Source organism: Polyodon spathula, chromosome 26 (assembly GCF_017654505.1).
Source record: "Polyodon spathula isolate WHYD16114869_AA chromosome 26, ASM1765450v1, whole genome shotgun sequence".
NCBI lineage: Eukaryota > Metazoa > Chordata > Actinopteri > Acipenseriformes > Polyodontidae > Polyodon > Polyodon spathula.
In genome coordinates this window covers 14633715-14652570 of record NC_054559.1, presented here as the reverse complement: position 1 = coordinate 14652570, position 18856 = coordinate 14633715, and the positions used below count along the sequence as shown (strand labels likewise).

The window sequence follows — 18856 nt, the reverse complement described above, 5'->3', positions numbered from 1 at the left end:
CCCTCTCCTGTTCTGCATTCGGAGGCGCTGCATTTCCCATTCTCGCTGTGACCTGCAGGGCAGTAGGACCTAGTGGGCGTTGAAAGAACAGGCAGAACACCTATTGCTGTAACCTCAAGCTTAGTCATCCTGTTTGTATCGACATGCATTTTGATTCCTTTTAAAGGTGTGTTTTTTTTTTTTTTTTTTTTTTAAATCATGTTTACAAATGAGTCCCGGGATCTAAATATAAATGTGGTAAATTTAAAAATATATAAAAAAAGAAATGCCTGCATAATTGACCTGTTTTTTGTGTATGTATGTGTATGTGTGTGTGTGTATGTATGTATGTATATATAATTACACACAATATTATTTATTAGATTGGTCATGTTTACCCATACGTTAATGACGTTTTACTATAGGCACGTTCTGTGCTGGTGGGTGCTCCTTTAGTGGTTTCATATTTCATCGCAATCTCAAATCCCCAGATATGTTATTTATTCGAGATAACACCTAAACTTTAACAGATAGCCATCCTGGTTTACATAACCCCCCTGAAAGGAATTTTCTAATCTCCTCTTACACTCCCTCTCCTCCCTCCAGTTAATTACATGTTAACCTTTGGTACAAAGGCTAATTTTGTTAGTGATGGCTTGTTGCCCACCCCCTCTTGTTGTGTAAATGTTCTGTTTGCATATGTAAAGACAGTGTCATTGGGCCGAAGCAGCACAGACACTTCTTTTCAAAGCGTTTCCACTTCTCCACGGAGAGTGTGAGAAGCAGCAGTGTCTTTAAGCAGGCTGAAAGGGCCGTTGTCCTCTGTCTTTTCAAAACAAGGCAGAATGAAACGCACACAAACAGAATTGAAAGCAGTGTAACAGTTTTGGACAGATTTTATATTTTTGTTTGGGAAAACTGGAACTTCAGTGCCTGGAACTGGAGTTTTTGACTGTGTCTGTATTTGGAGTAAAATATTTGTTTCATGGAATGGTTTGTATCCCAGTTTGCTGGGCTCAGAAAACACCCGAACACACTGAAGGACTCATTGCAGTTTTTGGTTTGTGTTGGGATTTTCTTTTGTGCAGATTTGACCCTTTCTTAAACCCAACGTCTTTCTGAGTGGTCTGCTGTTTTTGCTGCTAAGACAAGGGCTCTCCTATTGGTTTCCATGTTGTCCTGTGAGGACTCAAAGTAAAACCTTAGGGATGGTTTGGTGAGGAAGATACCATGCATATGATTCCTGTCATGCATGGATTTCAAGGTTGGTGCTTGAGCAGATCTATTTTGTTTTTTTAGTGAGGTGTGTCATCTACAGTGTAAGAATGAGTAATGCAGTGTTTGCTTTCATCCTGAACTATTGAGTTGCTTTAAACATATATTTACCAGGAAATGAGACATAATAAAATATGTACTAACTTTTTCTGCTAACCCATGAAAAAGAGACATAATGCATGCTTGGCTTATTGTATATGAATTCCGTGCTTAATAAATATGTCAATAATATTAATAAACTGGGTTGTGAGCCACTGTGTTAAATTCGAAATTCATTCACTGGTTTGTCCTGCATCTGTACTTTGTCCCATCCTATTTTCTCTCAGGACATTCTTGAGACTTTTTATGGTTAGTTTCCACACAAAGAACAATAACCACTATAGTTCCAATGTGTCCTCAAAGCCATTATATTTCCGTATCTTTATTTGCAGCACTATTTCTAGTAAATAGTGTCTAGCTTGGCATTTGTATTCAATTTATTTTGAACCATTTTCCAGTGCGGTGCTCAAATAAATAATTTCTATAGTGATCAGTGAAAAGAGGGACAGAGTTATGTGTCTATTTGATTATTAACTCCATGATTTTTCTCCTTTGCCCTGGTACGTTATTCTTGTCTCTGTGTTTTGCTGTAGGTGACTCGTTCCCAGCTAGCTCCAGCCCTTTCCTCAGTGGGTACGTGAACAGTGGGTTAGGGGGTTCCTCCACACCCCATGGGACCCCCACTTCACTGCCTGTCGAGCCTTCCTTCCGGACGCCTGCCCCCTCCAACCTGCAGATGGCGCAACTCTGGGCATCTCACCCCCATGAAGGTAACGGCCTGACCATTCAAAAAGATTAGCATCATAACATGACAATTCTACAGTCTTGTACTGCCCATTATTCATGAACAGATTTACTATTGTTGTCTGTGCTTTACCATGCTTTCACTGGGGTTTAACAATAGTGTAGCACAGTATCCTTCTTAAAAGGGATGTTCTGCCTCTTCTTTCTTTCTCTCTCTCTCCGATACCAGGCATTCATTACGTGCGCTCGGAATGGAACCTGGTGATTCAGAGAGGAAGGCGTGTCGATACATGTCAAATTCGCCAATTAAGAGGCTTTTATTATTATTATTACTACTGTAACTGAAATGCATGCCAAAGCAAAGGCAGCTTGGTAATTGTAGATGGCTTTTACTGTAGAACGATTGTTGCTTGAACCCCAGAGCAGCTTAAAGAACACCAGCAGCCTTTTAGATTTGTTTATAAAAAAAAAAAAAAAAAACACAGTATTGAGACATCTTTGTAGATGTTTAAAAAGTCGATAACAAGAAAAATACATTGAAAGCCTAATATATGTATTTTCTTTCATCCTGCATCACTTGCAAGGTTCAAACAATCTTTAAGAATCATTCTTTTAAAGATTTGTTTTTTATATTTTTATTTTCTCCTCATGGCACCCTCAAAGCTCACTTTGGCAAGAGGCATGAGAACATAACAACCTTTTAAACTTTCAGTACAGCCTTTCTCTGCATGCGGCAATGCCAGTCAGATTTAAAGTGGCTCTTAATTGTGTTCTGGCTTTCCTTCAAGTGCTTTTTATGCTCCGAGCAATACCCCAGGGCCAAGGTAAGGAGCAAGTGAGCATTCCCATCCTAACAGACGTGTTTATGCTGAAATGAAAGGTGTGAACGGACAGGGGAATCGCTCCCTTTCTCTTGCTCTGCAATTACGTGTCAGCTCTGCTTTGATAACCCAGCAGTGCTGTAATTATGCAGCAGAAGATATGATGGCATGTTCTTATTAAAGGCTAGTGGGCTGGTTGATGGACGAGTGGTACCTTGTGATGACAGGCCGAGGGGCCCCTGCGCAGCTGGGTGAGAGTTGGTGCAGCTCACTCATTGCACATTCAGCACATGTTTCTCTCTGGTTTGGCATGTGTTTCTTTCAGATACAGGATCACAACCCTAAAACAGAGTCATTTATCAATCTGATACAATGCGCTTTAATCGACTGTATATTTTCCCAGCCATTAATTAAAATCCCTTTTATGGAGTCTTTGAACTGTTACCCCTATACTTATGATTTATGTATATTTCAACATGGTGGCTTTTAGGGAGGGACAGCTAAACCATTAGACATTTGGAGCAGAAACACACACAGCCAGACCTTTTCTCTCTCTCTCTCTCTCTCTCTCTCTCTCTCTCTCTCTCATCATTTTCAAAGCCCTGTTTGCCAGCAGGACCAGCATTAAAACAGGGTGATTGGATGACAGCAAAGTGCAGTCTGTTTTTTCAGTTGCCTGTGAAAATATTTGAACATGCATGTTTGTTTAAAAGGACACACCTAGCTCTGGGAAGGCTGTTAGGGGAGTGAAAGAGGAGGTTGCGCTGTTTATTTTTGACGAGCTGTGTGCCATGGCCTTAACTGTTTCTGCTTTGCAAAAAGGAAAACCACTGTGTGGTTTACATAGCTAAACGAGGTTTTGATCAACAGGTTTTAATTTACATTTTTATATACTTGGAAGAGTTGGCTGTAATTCTTTAGATCCTCCTTCTAGTTTATTTGCAGTTGATTGAATGCCCTGCTAACAGTTAGATTAATGTGGATTCTCACATCACCACCAGTCACTCAGTCACACGTTAGGCAGCCAAATACATGCTTGTGTGTGGGCAGGCAGAAGCCATCCTGCTGTAAATAGTCAGGGGAAATGTAAGCTTGGCAGGGATGGGGTTAATTCTGTCCCTGCCAAAAATCACAGGTGTGGCCATTCCCCATTTAGGTCATTGAGTGCTAATTGGAGAATGGCCACCTATATAAAGGGAAGGGGGGGGATTAATCCTTTGTTAGGTAGAGGGAATTTACTGAGTTTTGACATGTGGGTTATTGTGAAAGCGAATGCCCAGACCATGTTACGTTTATGTATTTTGTTTAAACTTCTATTTTGTCCCTCATGTTTTGTGTTTGTTAAATAATTGTGTGCAACAGCGCTTCACTGCAGCTTCTGTCTCCGAGTCTCTAACCCCTGCCGGTAACATCTTGGGCCGCAGTGCTATCCTGCCACAATGTGTTTCGAATAAAAGGAAAGTTCCGTTTTCTTTCAGTGTTGGAGCAAAAGGCTTATTACCCCTTCCTGCATTTAGTTTTAGAACTGCAGTATAGATCAACCTCTTTATTTACTGTAGCGAAGTTAGGCTGCAGTTCATTAATTTTCTGAAAGACAGTCTTCATGCAGGTTGCAGAAAATGTAGCTTTTAAAGTAACGATAAAGGAGCTGTCCCAGCTTCAACTCCTGAGAGGGAGCACATGGAGGGAGACGGCAGTGTGTAACAAGGCAGTCCGGGAGATGAGAAGGCTGCCTGGCTTGTGCAAATAATCGCAAGCTGGTTGATCTCTTTTTGTTTTGTTTGTTTTGTAAAGGAAGGGGTAGGCCCCAACTAATGATCTGTGACGCGTTAGGCCCAGACCCGGCCTCTCCCCTTTAGCCTTTTCAGGAAGTGACCCTGCCCAACCTTTTTTCAGAAAGGTTGTAATTGCAATTTCAGCAAACAATCCTGTTGCAATTGTATTTGACCCCAGGTCTGAACCACAGACTTGTGTACTTGATGATATGCAGTACTAATAGAACAACCGCGGTCTGCTGCAGAACTAGCAGGAAGATTTCTACTGCAGTACTTATTTAGAGTGAGTGTTTGTTCCAGACTATAAGAAATAACCATATCAGTTCTCGCTCTTTGCTTCACTTCTAAGCTTCTACTTGGCAGTTTCGTGTTTCATTACACATGCAGCCTCCCAAAGCACTATCTTTTTTCATATCTATATTCCAGTTGACTGGTAATCTTTGAAGAAATCTCATTTATTGGCGTCATTACCATACAGGCTGTGGTGAAGATAATACTTGCTCTCGAACCTCCCGTCTGGAAACGGTACATTCCTGTTCAGGCTGTTGAAGCACGTGACTGATGTAGAATAGCAATGCCGTGCATTTGTCAGGGCAGTGGTGCACATGCTTCGTTCGGAAACAGTCTCTGCAGGAATCTGACAGGCATTAACCTGTGGAGTACAGTAACTCGTCTCAACACGAATCTGGTGGCAGCTTTTAAAAATGCTGATTCCCTTAATGCGTGGTATATATCGGTTTGTATCGGCAGCATGGTGTAGATATGTTCTCTCAGTTGCTCCATCTTGTGTTTGCCCCCCCCCCCCCCCCCCCCCCCTTATTTCAATCACTTCGCTTGCACAGAAGAAAGGCATCTACAAATAATCCCAGCCTGTGCGCTCTCTCTCTCTCTCTCTCGCTGATTACTGTCACTCATCTCTGTTTCCTGAGTATCTTGATGACAGTCTCTCCTGACGACGACCCCTGGTAATGATCATTAATGCACCCTGACCTCCGGCCTTTCACCCTGCCAGGACCTGTCCTCCATTATCTTGGACCACTTTTGAGTAGATGGACCTTATTGTCAGTTTGTGACAGAGGGTGTAATTTGTATTGGGAGATGAGGCAGAATGTTAATGGAATTGAGGAGTGTGCAACATCAGTGCAATTTGAGAAATCTGCGCTTTGATTCCATCTTCACTATCATACCCCCCCCCCCCCCCCCCCCCCCCTCCTTCCAGGTGTAACAAAGATATCCATCCCCTCCTTATGCATATTTGAGGCCAGCGCTGCATTGTGCTTAGTTTTATGCAATGAATGTATTTATTAATTGAATTATTTATTTACCCTGAAGGCACCTGTATGTCACCTTCTTGATATTGTGATGTCACTGATCCCATCTTATGACTGTTGTTCATCAGTGTGCTCCGAAAATTGGTTGCTTTCTAAACAAATGAATCCTTTGGCTATCTTTGCTAGGTAATGATGACAATAACCTTTTCATTCACCTTCTCAGTAGTGGCTGAAGTAGTCAGCAGGTTTTCAGAGTTAAGTTTTTAGTCCACTGGTTGTTTTGTTTAAAAAAAAAAAAAAAAAAAAAAAAAAAAAAAACGAACTGGGATTCATGTTGCTGTTGTCTCTACTGTATGACTCTTGTTCTCTAAAATAGTGTTTGTATTTTTTTTTATAGCTGGGAGGAAAAACAGTATTCCTAATCCTCTTTCTGATTTGAAAGGTGAGGTTATCCTAGGGGCACAGTAATCATAAAAGCAACAAGATGAGACTTAGAATTTCATCGTTAAAGGGGTGTTTTTTTAAAAATAAATAAATAAAATTGAGAGCTAGTTGCTTCACAGAATAGCAATTCATTTTTAAAAGCTTTTTTTCAGTATCCAGCATGCTGAAGTCCGAAGATACTTGACTAGGAATGTAACACATTAGGGTAAACATTGGCATATCTAGCCAGGGGGATACACTTTGGTAATCCAACCACTGGCTAGAATTTAGGGCAAATTGACCATTTCACCTTTTCACCTTTATACTCCACATGACCTTAACTCACATTTTTTTATTGTGATTACTGCAAAAAAACGAATGCTTATTGACACATACAGTGTGTTCACTGTATTGTAAGCTGTTCAGCCTGTGTCATTTGAAATGTTATGAAAGCACTTAAAATATGTGTCTATGTTACTTTAAAGCAGAAAGGGGTGCTTTAAGGACCACAGGAAAAGTATTTTGATACAGCAAAGATTAGATTATTTGTAATATGAAGTGTCACAACTGATGAATGATGTGAGTGTGTGTGTTCAAATACACATTTGTGCGTATTCATAAAAGCTCATTTTACTGAAAACTGCTCTGCTATATACTTCATGGTGTGCTAAATCCCAATGGAAAGATAGTTCAGAGATGCCAACTGTTACTCCATTTTGACCGCTTCAGGTGAAAGTATTTATTTAAGATTATATAATTTTACTATTTATGTGCTTAGCATTGTAACTCTTGTTCCAATGCTAATGGTTTGTCCACTGCTTGATGGTTTGCATGTTCTTCTTGTTCTGTTTTCCACAGGTTTCTCACACTTGCCAAACAGTCTGTACCCGAGCCCGTACATTCCACTCAGCCACCTGGAACACCCGAGCAGTGGGAGCTCCATCCTGGCTCAGCTCAGCCAGCACGGGCTCTACGAGTCCCAGAAAGGTGAGTGTGACCTGGATCCGACACAGCCAGACAATCAGTCATCACTCGAATGCCCCCCCCCCCCCTCTCTGGCTCGCTCTTTCGGACACCACAACTGCAAACTGGAAGACTACTGGAACCAGTCAAATCCCATTTCAGTTTGACTCTTGTACAGAATTCTGTTGAGTCCCGTTTTGGAAAGGCAAAAGCTAATTGTTTTCTTGGGTTTAGTTTTAGAAACTATCAAGACCTTGTAAGTAAGGGTTTAATCCATGAGAGTGATTGAGATTGCTTGCTGATCCGCTCACACTGGCCAGGCAGACAGAGCCGGCAATCTGGGTTGCTGCTGCTCGGTGACCGGTCGAAACACCTCCCACAGTGAGCTTAATGAACTGGGGAGGAACACAGATCAAGAGAAGTGCTTTCTCATTGAGTACAACTGGAGCGTGTGATGTTCCTCAAACATGTGTTTTCATTGGTCAATAAGACAGATGGAGGTCTGCTTGCATCTATCTTATCTATCCATCTTTTTTTTTTAAACACATTGTTCATTTATTTTACTTTTTTTTATAAACTGCTTTTCTAGATTCTCAAAACTATTTACTACAAATTGTTATATGTCTGAAAGGAGGAAAAAAAACCCAACTTTTACATTTTAACGTACAATAAACGAATTGGTTTAGACTAATTAGACTAAATTATCCGAGTTGTTTATTTGTGGTGGTTTACTATTTGTTATTGCCTGTGGGTGTGCATTTGTCACGGTTTTCAAAAACAGGCTTTGGTCCAATTGAAGAGCAGTTTAGAGGATGGTGTTAGATACTGACACAAGGTGGTATTGCAAGCTTGCATTTAAGGTACCGTAGCTGCTTTATTTAAGATGGAAGAAAGTTTCTGTCTAAGTCTTATACTTGGCTGCATTTGTGCATATTTGAAAAGGAAAGCTACTTCACCAGTCTTGCTGAAAACCTAATTTTAATATCAAGGAACACCTGGTTCATCATGAGCTTTGCATATGCCAATTATAAGTTCTGCATTTTCAGTGAGCCGTAATGTATGCAGATTGCTTTTTCTCGTTAAGCTGGTAGTAATTTCTCTCCTCTCTCTTGCAGAAGGGTTTTACTTGTCAGGCCATGCAGGACAGTCGGCCTTGCACCCCCAAACGGCAATCTCCAGAGTAGTGTCCAACCAAATGCCGAGCTCCCTCCTCCGGGAGAAAGATGTTGTTTCTCATCACAAGAGTGCAAAGGACTTGAACAGAGAGTTGAGCAGGGAGAAATCCTGCAGGACCGATCTCAACCTGTCCCACCCTCGCAGGGAGAGAGAGAGGCACAGGGAGGAGCCCCGGCCTCGCAGTGTAGTGGACCTCACTCAGGACACTAAACTGGAGGGGAGTGAGAGGAAAGTCAGTGGCTTGGACAGGCCTTATAAAATGGGGGAGCACACGTCTCTGTTTTATCGTGAGCACTCGCCCGGTTTGGGTGGCGGAGAGCCCAAGTCTAAGAACCCTTTGCAAACCTCCTCTCTGAGCAACTGCAACAGTGGAGGCAGCAGCAGCTTTGTGAGATACCAGGGCTCTGAGCAGGAGAGGTGCGCCAAGGACCCGAGCCGGCACGACGAGAACATGCGGCCCTCTGCATACGTGCACGCAGACAATCCCAAAAAATGCGATGCGGTTGTGACTTCTTCTTCGCTTGGCTCTTCGCACATTTCCTGCAGTTGTCCGTCCACACACATCAACGGCTCGCAACCTGCCCCCAGGGTGCTATCTTCAAATACATTCCCTCCCGCTCACCACGCCCAGGCCAGCCTGTACACCCTCTACCCCTCTGCCAAGGAGCCAGGAAGGGAGCACAGAGTTATCGCGCCTACGTACGTGCCTTCCGTTGAGGTCTATGATGAGAGAAATGGGCCAATCCAAATAGCCTCACAGGCTCGGGACAATAAAAATGACAAAAACAGGGACAAGGATGTTAACAAACCAGGGTGTTTGCAGGCCCCCAGTGAAAGGACATTTGTAGACCCTCTGCGGCCACCTCACGCACATGAGTCTCCATTGCATGGCGACGTTAAGAGGATGGAAATATTCAGGGAGGAAGGCTCAGTTATAATGTCAAACTGTATGGCAACGAAAAGGCCAACAAAGTCAGAATTATTCCCTATCAAAGCTGGCCATAGCCCAGACACTAGGGACTTGCTCTTAAACAGCGCCACATCCAAAGAAATGATGAAAATGGTGCTGGAGGCAGAAGCTCGTAGCCAAGAGCGAGAGAGGCTTCAAAGGGCAGCCGCGAGAGATTCTGGCAAAATGTACAACGGGATGGACTCCTCCAGGATCCACATGGATCAGCACCAGCTTAAAAACTCTTCCCCGACGGAGCCCAAATGGAAGCCTTTTGAAATGGGCAGCTATGCCACCAACCAGATGGCTGCGCTTGCTGCCCAGCATGGGCATGGGAACAGAGGAGGGGAGGAGGAAGGCAAGAAGGCCTACCTGGACCCTTCTGGTCTTCAGAGGTCCACCGTGGTCGCGAACTCCCGAGGCAGTTCTGAGGTCCTCCACCCGGGATCTCATGGAGAAGTTTCTGCCATGCAGAGCTTGATCAAGTACAGTGGTAACTTCGCCAAGGAGACCAGCACGCGGCCCAACGGCGGGATCAGGAGCCCGTTTGGTGGCCTGGGAAATATGAAGCTGGAAGCTAATCCGCTTGGAGTGTCCAAGGTTCAGCATCTCCCACCCCAGCAATGTGGGAAGCAATTAAAGAGAGACCCTGAAAGGCCAGAGAGCGCCAAGTCATTTGGCAGGGAGAGCATTGGGTCTCAGGGAGAGGTTGAAGTGAGGCATCCACCGGTCGGCATTGCTGTGGCTGTTGCACGTCAGAAAGACAACACCAGCAAGCCCAGCACTAACTTGGGGGACAGGGAACGATCGATTCCAGTGGGCAGTATTAAAGGTAAGAAGCTTTTTGTTAAACACAGGATTTTCTGTAATAGTTGTAAGACGAAACAATGTGTGACTTGATCTACCACCCAATCGCAATGTTAAAGCCAAAAATGCAACTGGATTCTGTGTTGTGTTGGCTTGTGGATGTTTTGCCTTTTGTAGTCTTGGGGCGGTAGATAAAGATTAGAAACCTGTAGGGTTGTAAGATGTGTTTGGCACAAGAAAACAGTGGGACGAAACCAGCATGGCTTCTGGCATCCAGTCTTTTGGCAATAAGTTCTTGGCGCCTTTTGGAACATTTACATAGGTTTGGAAGAGCCTTGGCATATGTTCGGCCAAGGAAAATGCTTTATGGTAACTTGTGTTCTGAGGTAAATTGAAAGAGCAGACAGTTCCTTCAGTGTTTGTATTACTGCTCTTGTGATACACCTTTATACTACGGTAGCCAAGTCACGTGACTGCCCTTGTTTCCCACAAGATGTGACTTTTTAATGTTGGCAGCACCATAGGAGTGGAGAAATGGGAACACATTCCTTTCCTTCCCTCCGAGCAGCTGTGCGGTCATTCATCAGGCTAGACATCACGCGGCCTGCACAGCCCAAACCATTGTCTGTGAAGTTCTCTGTTGCTAAGGCCTCCCCAGCCCACACTAGGCCTTGCCAGCATAGGGAACAGTTTGTTAAGCCTTTCAGTGACTACGACACTGCCTGCCTGCATTAAATGTAATTTACTGAGCAGAACTAAAAGCTGCAAACAAGGGCTGAATTCTAATAGGCATTTGGGCTTGTTGCTAAGCAATAGAATCAGCCTTGAGAGAGAGCGAGAAAAAGCATTAATTTATTTCCTCCGTTGTGCCAGGAGATTGTAGTAATAACATTAGCCTACTTGTGCTGAGAGTAGGATGTTTGAATTTAAAGAGTATTTAAATGAGAGAACTGGATTCGGATGACTAATCTGTAGTATTTGTAGAGTGAAATGGTGGTATTTAGGACTAGGTTTTGGCTACCTAGGTAACCGGCCTGGATCTTTCCTCTATGCATACTTGATTGAGATCTGCTTTCTCTCTTTCTACGCCTCATTTAATACAGAAACAAAATGTCCATTCATTGAGATAGACAGGCCTCACTATGTTCAGTGAGTCTTTCTTGCACATTCTTTTGTGCAAGCGTTAAGTGATAAAACCTAAAATCGACAGGTATTAACGGAGCACAATCAAAATTGTCAACCAAGAAAGTGTTAAACCTAGAATGCTTTTAAAGCTTCTGCCATGGCGCGTCTAATAAAATGGATGCTTTTCGTTTCGGTGGTCGTTTTTGATTTTTTTGCACCTAATGCTGAGGCACTCTGATATTCCGTTAACAGAATGTCATATCTGTTTTAAACTCCCAGTGGCAGATCTACAGAGCATAAAAAATGCTTTTTGCAAGCTAAGATCCTGAGGTTGTATATCCATACAGTTGTAGCTGATTGCACTCTTTTTCACTTTTTCAAACTAAATTGTGTACTGTTCTTGCATCCAGATGTAGTCTGATCCTAAATAAAACTGCTATATCTGTCACTGTTGAATGAGATCCTATTAGAACATTAACCCTGGTTTAACATGCTCAACGCTTGACTCTTGAGGGCAGCATTAGAAGTACAGGGAAGTTAACTTGCTTCAGAAAAGTAGATAGGTTATCTTTTTGGTATAGTCACATTGATATTTACAGATCCCTCAGAATCCTAGGTGAAGCACTGTACTACGATCAAGGTTACATATCCTGCTATGCTTGAAATGTGCATCACCGTGAGCACTGGTTTAGGCTTCTGTGAACATTTTATACAGTAGTTTTAGAAAACGCATACCTGGAATAGGTGCAACCTAATTACAGAGGTGCCACAATATACTGGTGAAGTCCTGTATGCACCCAGTATGACAGCTAGGTGGGGCTTTGGTGCAAGGGGACTTACTTCAGTGTTAGGTTACACTTAAAATAGATTGGCTACAAAATGTTTTGTTTGCAGCATTTACTACAGGACTCTGTCAAAGCCCCAGAGCCATATACTGTACCTGCTGGACTGACGCTCCACACTAAGTTCTAGTTTTGTGGTTGTGTTTATGCACTGACTGTCTTTCTAAGTCAGTTCTAGTTGTGCACTGTGCCACTGCGCACCTGGTGGAAAGCCCAGTGGTGCACACTAAAGGGTTAACTCCGTCATTCCTCCCTCCTCAGGATCTGGCCGTGCGGAGGAGGATCGTATGGATGACCGGAGTCGTCACCGTGACGACCGTCTCCTGGCAGGCCGCTTGGAGCGCGAGCAGGAGAAATTGCTCCGGTGAGTGTGAGACTTGGAACTGCGGCTCTGCCCTTTTGCATTAATTAAGTATTGTTTTGCTCATGGTAATGAGATGAGACCGTTGTATAATAGCATGTTGAAAGCTGGCACGTGAAAGCACGGAATAGCTGGGGCAAGCACTACCCAATGCCAAAGTGCTGAAACAATTTCTATTTGTTGTCTTGGCAAATACAGCTTGGAAGAGGCGCCACAGTCAGTTCTTATCGTATTCAGACATTTGGAATGTGTTGGTTTGGGTTGGCCATGTGACTGGTTCACACCTGTGGTTACTTTTCTGGAGGATGTTGATTGATGTTGAATTTCTCCTGTGAATGGCAGTGTTGTGAAACCTCAAATACTCTTGTCTTATATGTTAAAATTTAATGTTAATGTTAACATATGTTAACATCAAGAGCATTTGGAAAACAATACCAGACTATCCTTTTATGCAGTGTTGTGGTCAAAACTAAATGGTAGATAAATTGGTCAAAGAATAAGAACAAAGGCAGATAGATATTGTAAACTGGATTTCTTTTTTTTTTTTATGTCATTCATGTTTACTTATTTTATTGAAATCAGAGGATAAGTGGGACATCAAATGGGTACAATTAGAACTACAGAGAAGAATGCCAGGTAGCCTCAGATTTAAAGAAAATCTTGGTTTACAAAGTAGAGAACTAAAGAACAAGGCCCGCCATGTGAGCAGCCAGGGTTGTGTTTTTTTTTGGAGATGGAAGTTTTTAATTTTTTCATGCAAACACTGAAGTCTGGAGAGTTTGAAGTCTGCTGTTATGACAAAGCTCGGCTCAGGCGTGTAGGAAGAACAGTAAAAATATGTAGAATTTTTTTTTTTTTTTAAACTATTCGCAGTTTTGTCAGAAAAGCATGGAAGCACAGGGCTGTTAAGCAGTTTATTTTTCCTGCTCTTGTGTGGAGGGGAGAGATAAGAGGATGTTTGTCCTCTTTTTTTAAAAGGCTGCTTGTTAAAAGAATTCACTGTTCCCATAACACAGGCCTCTATTGGTGGGAACTAAAACAGGCAAAGTCCATTCTGTGCAGCCTGTAAACAAGCCTCCAAGCTTGTAGTTTAACCCTTTTTATCCTGGCTAAAACGTTTGTTGAGGCTCAACAGAAATTACATTTCAATAACCTCTAAATTATTATTCTTTATTGTTGTTATTCCAGAGAGAGTAAGGAGCTGGCGGATTTTGCCCGAATTCACCAACCTGGTGTGTCCTCCAATGGCTTGAACCCAAACCTGATGGTGACGGGAGGTCCTTCCCTGGCTGGCCCAGGGCGATGGTCCGCTGATCCTGCATCCCATCTGGCTTCTCACCACTGGATCCCCCGCACAGGCAGCTCCTCTTTGTGGCTAGCTGGCTCTCCTTACGGTAAGTACATGATGGTGATATGGTTCTAAATATACTGGGATGCCACTAAAATATGGAACTATCAAGAACTGTTTGAACCAAACATCTAGTCACATGTATAATAGAGAGAGCATTTTTCTTATTATCAAATAAATAGCCGGGTCACAGTATGCCATTCCGGGAAGAGCTTTGTTTGTGTTTGGGTCCGCACTGTTGCTGTCGTCTTCGTTTGCGTTTTGACCTTCTTAAAGAAGTAGTTTGCTCTTTTCATTGCACCAAGATTACTACTGACTGAATTAGACAGTTGTGCGGGAGATGCGAGTCATGTGACTTAACAAGCTTTTTATGTGGGTTCTGGTTGAACTACACCAACGCTCCATACAGTATATAGAAAACAATAACGCAACAGCGTTCCGGCACGTTCTGGCTCGGCTACTCTGTAACACCACTAGTGTGTGATACTGGTGCAGGGCTTTCCTCTTCAACTGTTCTGTCCCTTTGCTGACCAATTGATTCAGATTGAAGTGCTTGTGAAAGGACAAGATTTCCTTGGTAAAACGTTTAGAACGCCAGGAGTTAAGTTTTTTTTTTTTTTTTTGATAATGCGTAGTTGGTCTGGCTAACCAGGGAGGAAAGATGAGAATACTTCCCTTGTTGCTCTGTTTTAACTCTGCAGTATAAAAAGCCCTTTGAAATGAAACAAACAACCAAAAAAGAACGCTTTCAAGTCCAGGTTACCGCCTGCTTTTGGAAGTTTATTTTTTTGTGTCTAGACATGAGACGATGAAGTAGAAACAAGACTACAGTATTTAAATTCAGACGCCAACAATAATGTAATGAGTCAGTTTTTATTTTTTAAAACAAACAAAACAAACAGGACTTTAAGGGAAATTATGTGGCTTTTGAAACTCTTTTTGGTTTGTGGATTTCTGCATGGATAGGCTTGTGAATAAGATGACGCCACACCTGAAAATAAGTCCATGTATTTAAAATAAGTTTGTGCCATTGCATGCCTACTAGTTAGAAGGCAAACTAATCATTTGCAGTTGTTGGAAATACAGCGAAGAATATGGCTTAGCTGGCTTAGGCAAGGCAAGCATATTGCAAAACTAAAATCTCCCTTTTATATTGGATATTCAAAGTATTTCTGTTTTTTAACAGGTTTGGGTCACCCGTCACTTCACCAAGGGATGGCTCCAGGGTACCACCCCGGCATGCCTGGCTCCATGCCCTCGCCCTACCAGTTTGCCCGGGACCCTCAATCAGGGCAGCTGTTAGTTATCCCAACAGATCACCTACCGCACTTTGGTACGACACCTTGTTCTGTCTTTAGCACTGCATATTGATTTTTGGTTTCCTGGGGGGGGAATACATTGCGAAACAATATCTTTTGAATTGCAGTATTGCAGTATAACAGAGGTGTCGGTATTACCTGGAACACCAGGTGAATTTTATACTGGCTTGGCTGGGTACATTAGATGAGTATACTGTAATGCTTGCTTTTACATGGGTCACATTGTTGGGTTCTCTGAAGACCTCTCTCCCCAAGACTTTTCCCACTTGCATTTTCAAAGTATTTGGTAAAACATGTGATTTCAATGCATTAGAGCTAAATTTAGCAAAACTACATTATAGAATATTTATCAGTTCATAGCAGAAACAGCAGGGGGACAACCTCTCTGCTTGATTTGTTCTTGCTGGTTCTGTTCTACCCATATTCCTTTTATACTCCTCTTCAGATCCCACTAGTCCTTTTAAGTCCTTCCCAAGCATGTAGACCCCCCCCTCCAAGCACTGCTGGAAGTCCTTGTTTCCATAGTCCTATGTTAAAAGGGACTGAGGGGCCAGTGTTGCTGCTGACAGGCAGGGACTTTTTTTCAGCTAAGTCCATAAGGAAAGTGCCAATTTGCTGTGGATCTGATATCTGGGACACAAATCCTGGTTTTTTCCATTACTTTTAATGTGGAGTTTAATGTGCCAGACCCCCCCCCCCCAACAGCTTTCTTTTGCTAATACAGCGTGTCTCCATTTTTTGCTCTTTCCATATTCCAGCAGAACTGATGGAGAGGGCACCTCCGCTGTGGTCAGCGATGTACCCGCCAGCAGGAAGTTCACTTCAGCATGCCCACCAGCTTCAGTTACTTTCTCACCAACAGTTGCTTAGGCAACACGAGCTCTACATGATGCAACACCAGGCTGCCCAAGCCATGGAGATCCAGAGAAGCGCCCAGCTAGTGGTGAGTTCCAGCCACTTGAAGTATACATCACAATGAGCCTCGTTTATGAGCTACAAATGGTAGTCGATACTTTCTTGACACCCTTTTTCCTTGTCCCAAACAGGAGAGGTTAAAGGCGAGTGAACACAGAGCTGAGATGGAGGACAAAGCTGCCAAAAAAAGCCACGAAGGGGCCAAGCAGGGTCTGCCTGCTGCCTGCGCTCCCGCCCTGCATAGCAGGAAACCGCCTTCGCCTTCCCCCACTCCGTCTACGTCCAACGGCAAGGTCCCGACGCCCCAGCCGCTGAACCCTTCGCCCTCCCGCGTGACTGCTCTCAAGTCAGAGGTCCGACACAAAATCGAAGAGCTGGAAAGGCAGCAGCCTTATTCCCACCCCTCCACGCCGGCCCCCCAGGGGGGGCCCCACGGGGTTGGAGGGGGGGTGGACAGCCATCTGTTCCCCCCAAAGAGGAAACACCGGAAGTGATGGAGAAGAAAGAAATCGATTTGCAGAAAGAGGTCTCTTTGCCTTTCCAGGCCTTATTTCCTGGTAAGTGAAGCTTAATGAAGCAGTTTTGTTTGCTCGTCTTTCCTTGTTCTCCTCATTGTATGGACTGGGAGCATGCCCAGCTGAACTGGTTATTTCGAAGGGGTAGTAGAACTATGCTGTCTTTGCTGACACTTTTTTTTACACTGTCTTAAAGCTTTATTCATACTCCCAGTCAGTAGCCACCTATATCTCATGTGTCTCAAACCTTCTGTTCTGGAAGCTGAAATACAATGTCATCATCGGGTAACAAAACTGTTGTGATCATGTTGTAACGAATACAGCACCCCTGGCATATGCTTTGAATACAGAACTTAACTCTTTTTTAAAAATATGTTCGGTGTAGAATATAAAAACATTTACACTGGCGGTGATGTGCGTGCAGGTGTGGTGTGAGAGTGCTGAGGGTATTGGCTGTCAGAAAGGCTATATAGCTCATGAAACTTTCACTAAACAGCAGTGCTGAAGTATATGACTGCGATTAATTGTTTTTTGTCGCCGTATCATTTTTGAGCTCAGTCTGTTGAACCCTATTGCTTTTTTGCATCGCCTTTTTGAATCCTTTAAGAACTGGTGTCTTGATGTGTGTTTTGCAGAAATCCCTCAGGGCTATCCTTTCCAATCAATAACTGCTCGCTTTGGTAGCCACTATCCCTACCTCCTTCAGCCTGCCGCCGCTTCTGATGCTGACGGACTGGCCCCAGATGTGCCGCTGCCGGCGGAGACATCAGAACATCTGTCTGCCTCAGTTGAGGTTAAACCCATGCGCCTGCACCCACCTGCCATGGTGGAGTCCTTACTGCCAGCCATGGGGCCCGAGCCAGTGGAGGAAAGCGCTGTGAACAAGGAAGAGTCTGATCTTGAGGAAACCCAGCAAAGCCCTGGAGACCAGAATGGCAGCACAGCCCTGCTCAAGAGTGTCCCAGAAGAGCTGAAAAACCAGTCTGGCATGGAGAGGGACACAGATGAGCTGGAGCAAGAGCAGAAGGTCAAGGAGTTGCAGAAGGGAGAGGGAACAGTCGAACCCTACCGACTGATTGGCTGTGCTTCGGAGGTGGAGCCACTTCTAGAGGAGCCGGAGGAACGGGCATGCTCTGCACACGCAGAGTTTGACAATTCAGTGCCGTATTGTGGATCGGAAGTGCAAGAGGTCCAGATACAAAGAGAAAGTTCTTCAAAAGCTAAAGAACTGTGCAATGAGGTTGATAAGAAGGAGACCTCCGCTGTTCCCTCTAGTACGACAGAACCTCCACCTGAGGATCTGTCCGTCAAGGAGGGTTTGTTGTCTTCTCAGATTGCACAGCTGGACACTTTGAACATTAGTCCGGATGACCCGATGGCGGGGATGATCGCCTTGGTGGCAGCCTCAGAGCTGCCCCAAACATGTTCCCTGCCAACTCATTATACCCCAACGGCTGTCCTCTCTGCCCCTGAGAAGACTGACTGTTCTCCAGTGGACCCCGCTGCCCTTCATGGGATCGCTCTACTGAGTGAAATCGCAGAGTTGGAGCTGGAAAGGCGGAAGAATGAGATTAACTGTAAGTTGCATTTTTATAACTAGCCAAACACTAAAGCAAGTTAAAACCACTGTGCCATTTTACAAATAACCATTCTTTCAGCTGTGGTTAGATACAGCTGGTAATAAATTGAATGGTCTAAACCGGGAAATGTCAAAGTTGGTCCTTCCACTCTTGGTCTTTGCTCCAGCCCTGTTCGAAATTGTTTAACTGAACCGATTTAAGCCTCCATCCAGACCCAGAGGGAGTTAATTGTCTTGTTTTACCTGTTAAACCTGGAGTGGAGTGGTCCTCCAGGACCTGGATTGGCCACCCCTGGTCTAACGGATGACCACTTCGTTTTATTTTTGCAGACACAATGCGAGCCGACTTGGAAAGCCTTTTGGTGGCAGGAACGCAGGTGTTCATGGAAGCCCTGGCATGCAAGCCTGCAATAACCATCCAGCTTCCTCGAGAGCTGAACCCCAACAAGAAATACAGCTGGATGCAAAAGAAGGACGAGCCTGTAAGCTTGAGTGTTTTCTGCCAAAGCATGTGTCTTTCAAACATCACGATGCATGAATTCTGTTGATTTTTCTACTGTAGAATTTTAAATCCCACCTCCACCTATGAGTCTTGCTAAGTAGTATTACCATAAAACAACTTGTGATGGA

General features: G+C 43.8%; 1 protein-coding gene across 1 annotated transcript in view; it reads left to right on the top strand.

The window, feature by feature from the left end:
• The first annotated feature begins 1109 nt into the window (after positions 1 to 1109).
• LOC121300803 (trinucleotide repeat-containing gene 18 protein-like) overlaps positions 1110 to 18856 on the top strand; it is a 41899-nt gene continuing 24152 nt past the window's right edge. Inside the window, 12 exon segments of the mRNA XM_041229673.1 lie at positions 1110 to 1243; positions 1887 to 2063; positions 7186 to 7314; positions 8406 to 10247; positions 12451 to 12553; positions 13739 to 13944; positions 15085 to 15231; positions 15976 to 16160; positions 16264 to 16555; positions 16558 to 16689; positions 17283 to 18224; positions 18557 to 18708. Of these exon segments, the coding sequence (XP_041085607.1) occupies positions 1210 to 1243; positions 1887 to 2063; positions 7186 to 7314; positions 8406 to 10247; positions 12451 to 12553; positions 13739 to 13944; positions 15085 to 15231; positions 15976 to 16160; positions 16264 to 16555; positions 16558 to 16689; positions 17283 to 18224; positions 18557 to 18708 (4341 nt within the window). The 5' untranslated portion in view covers positions 1110 to 1209.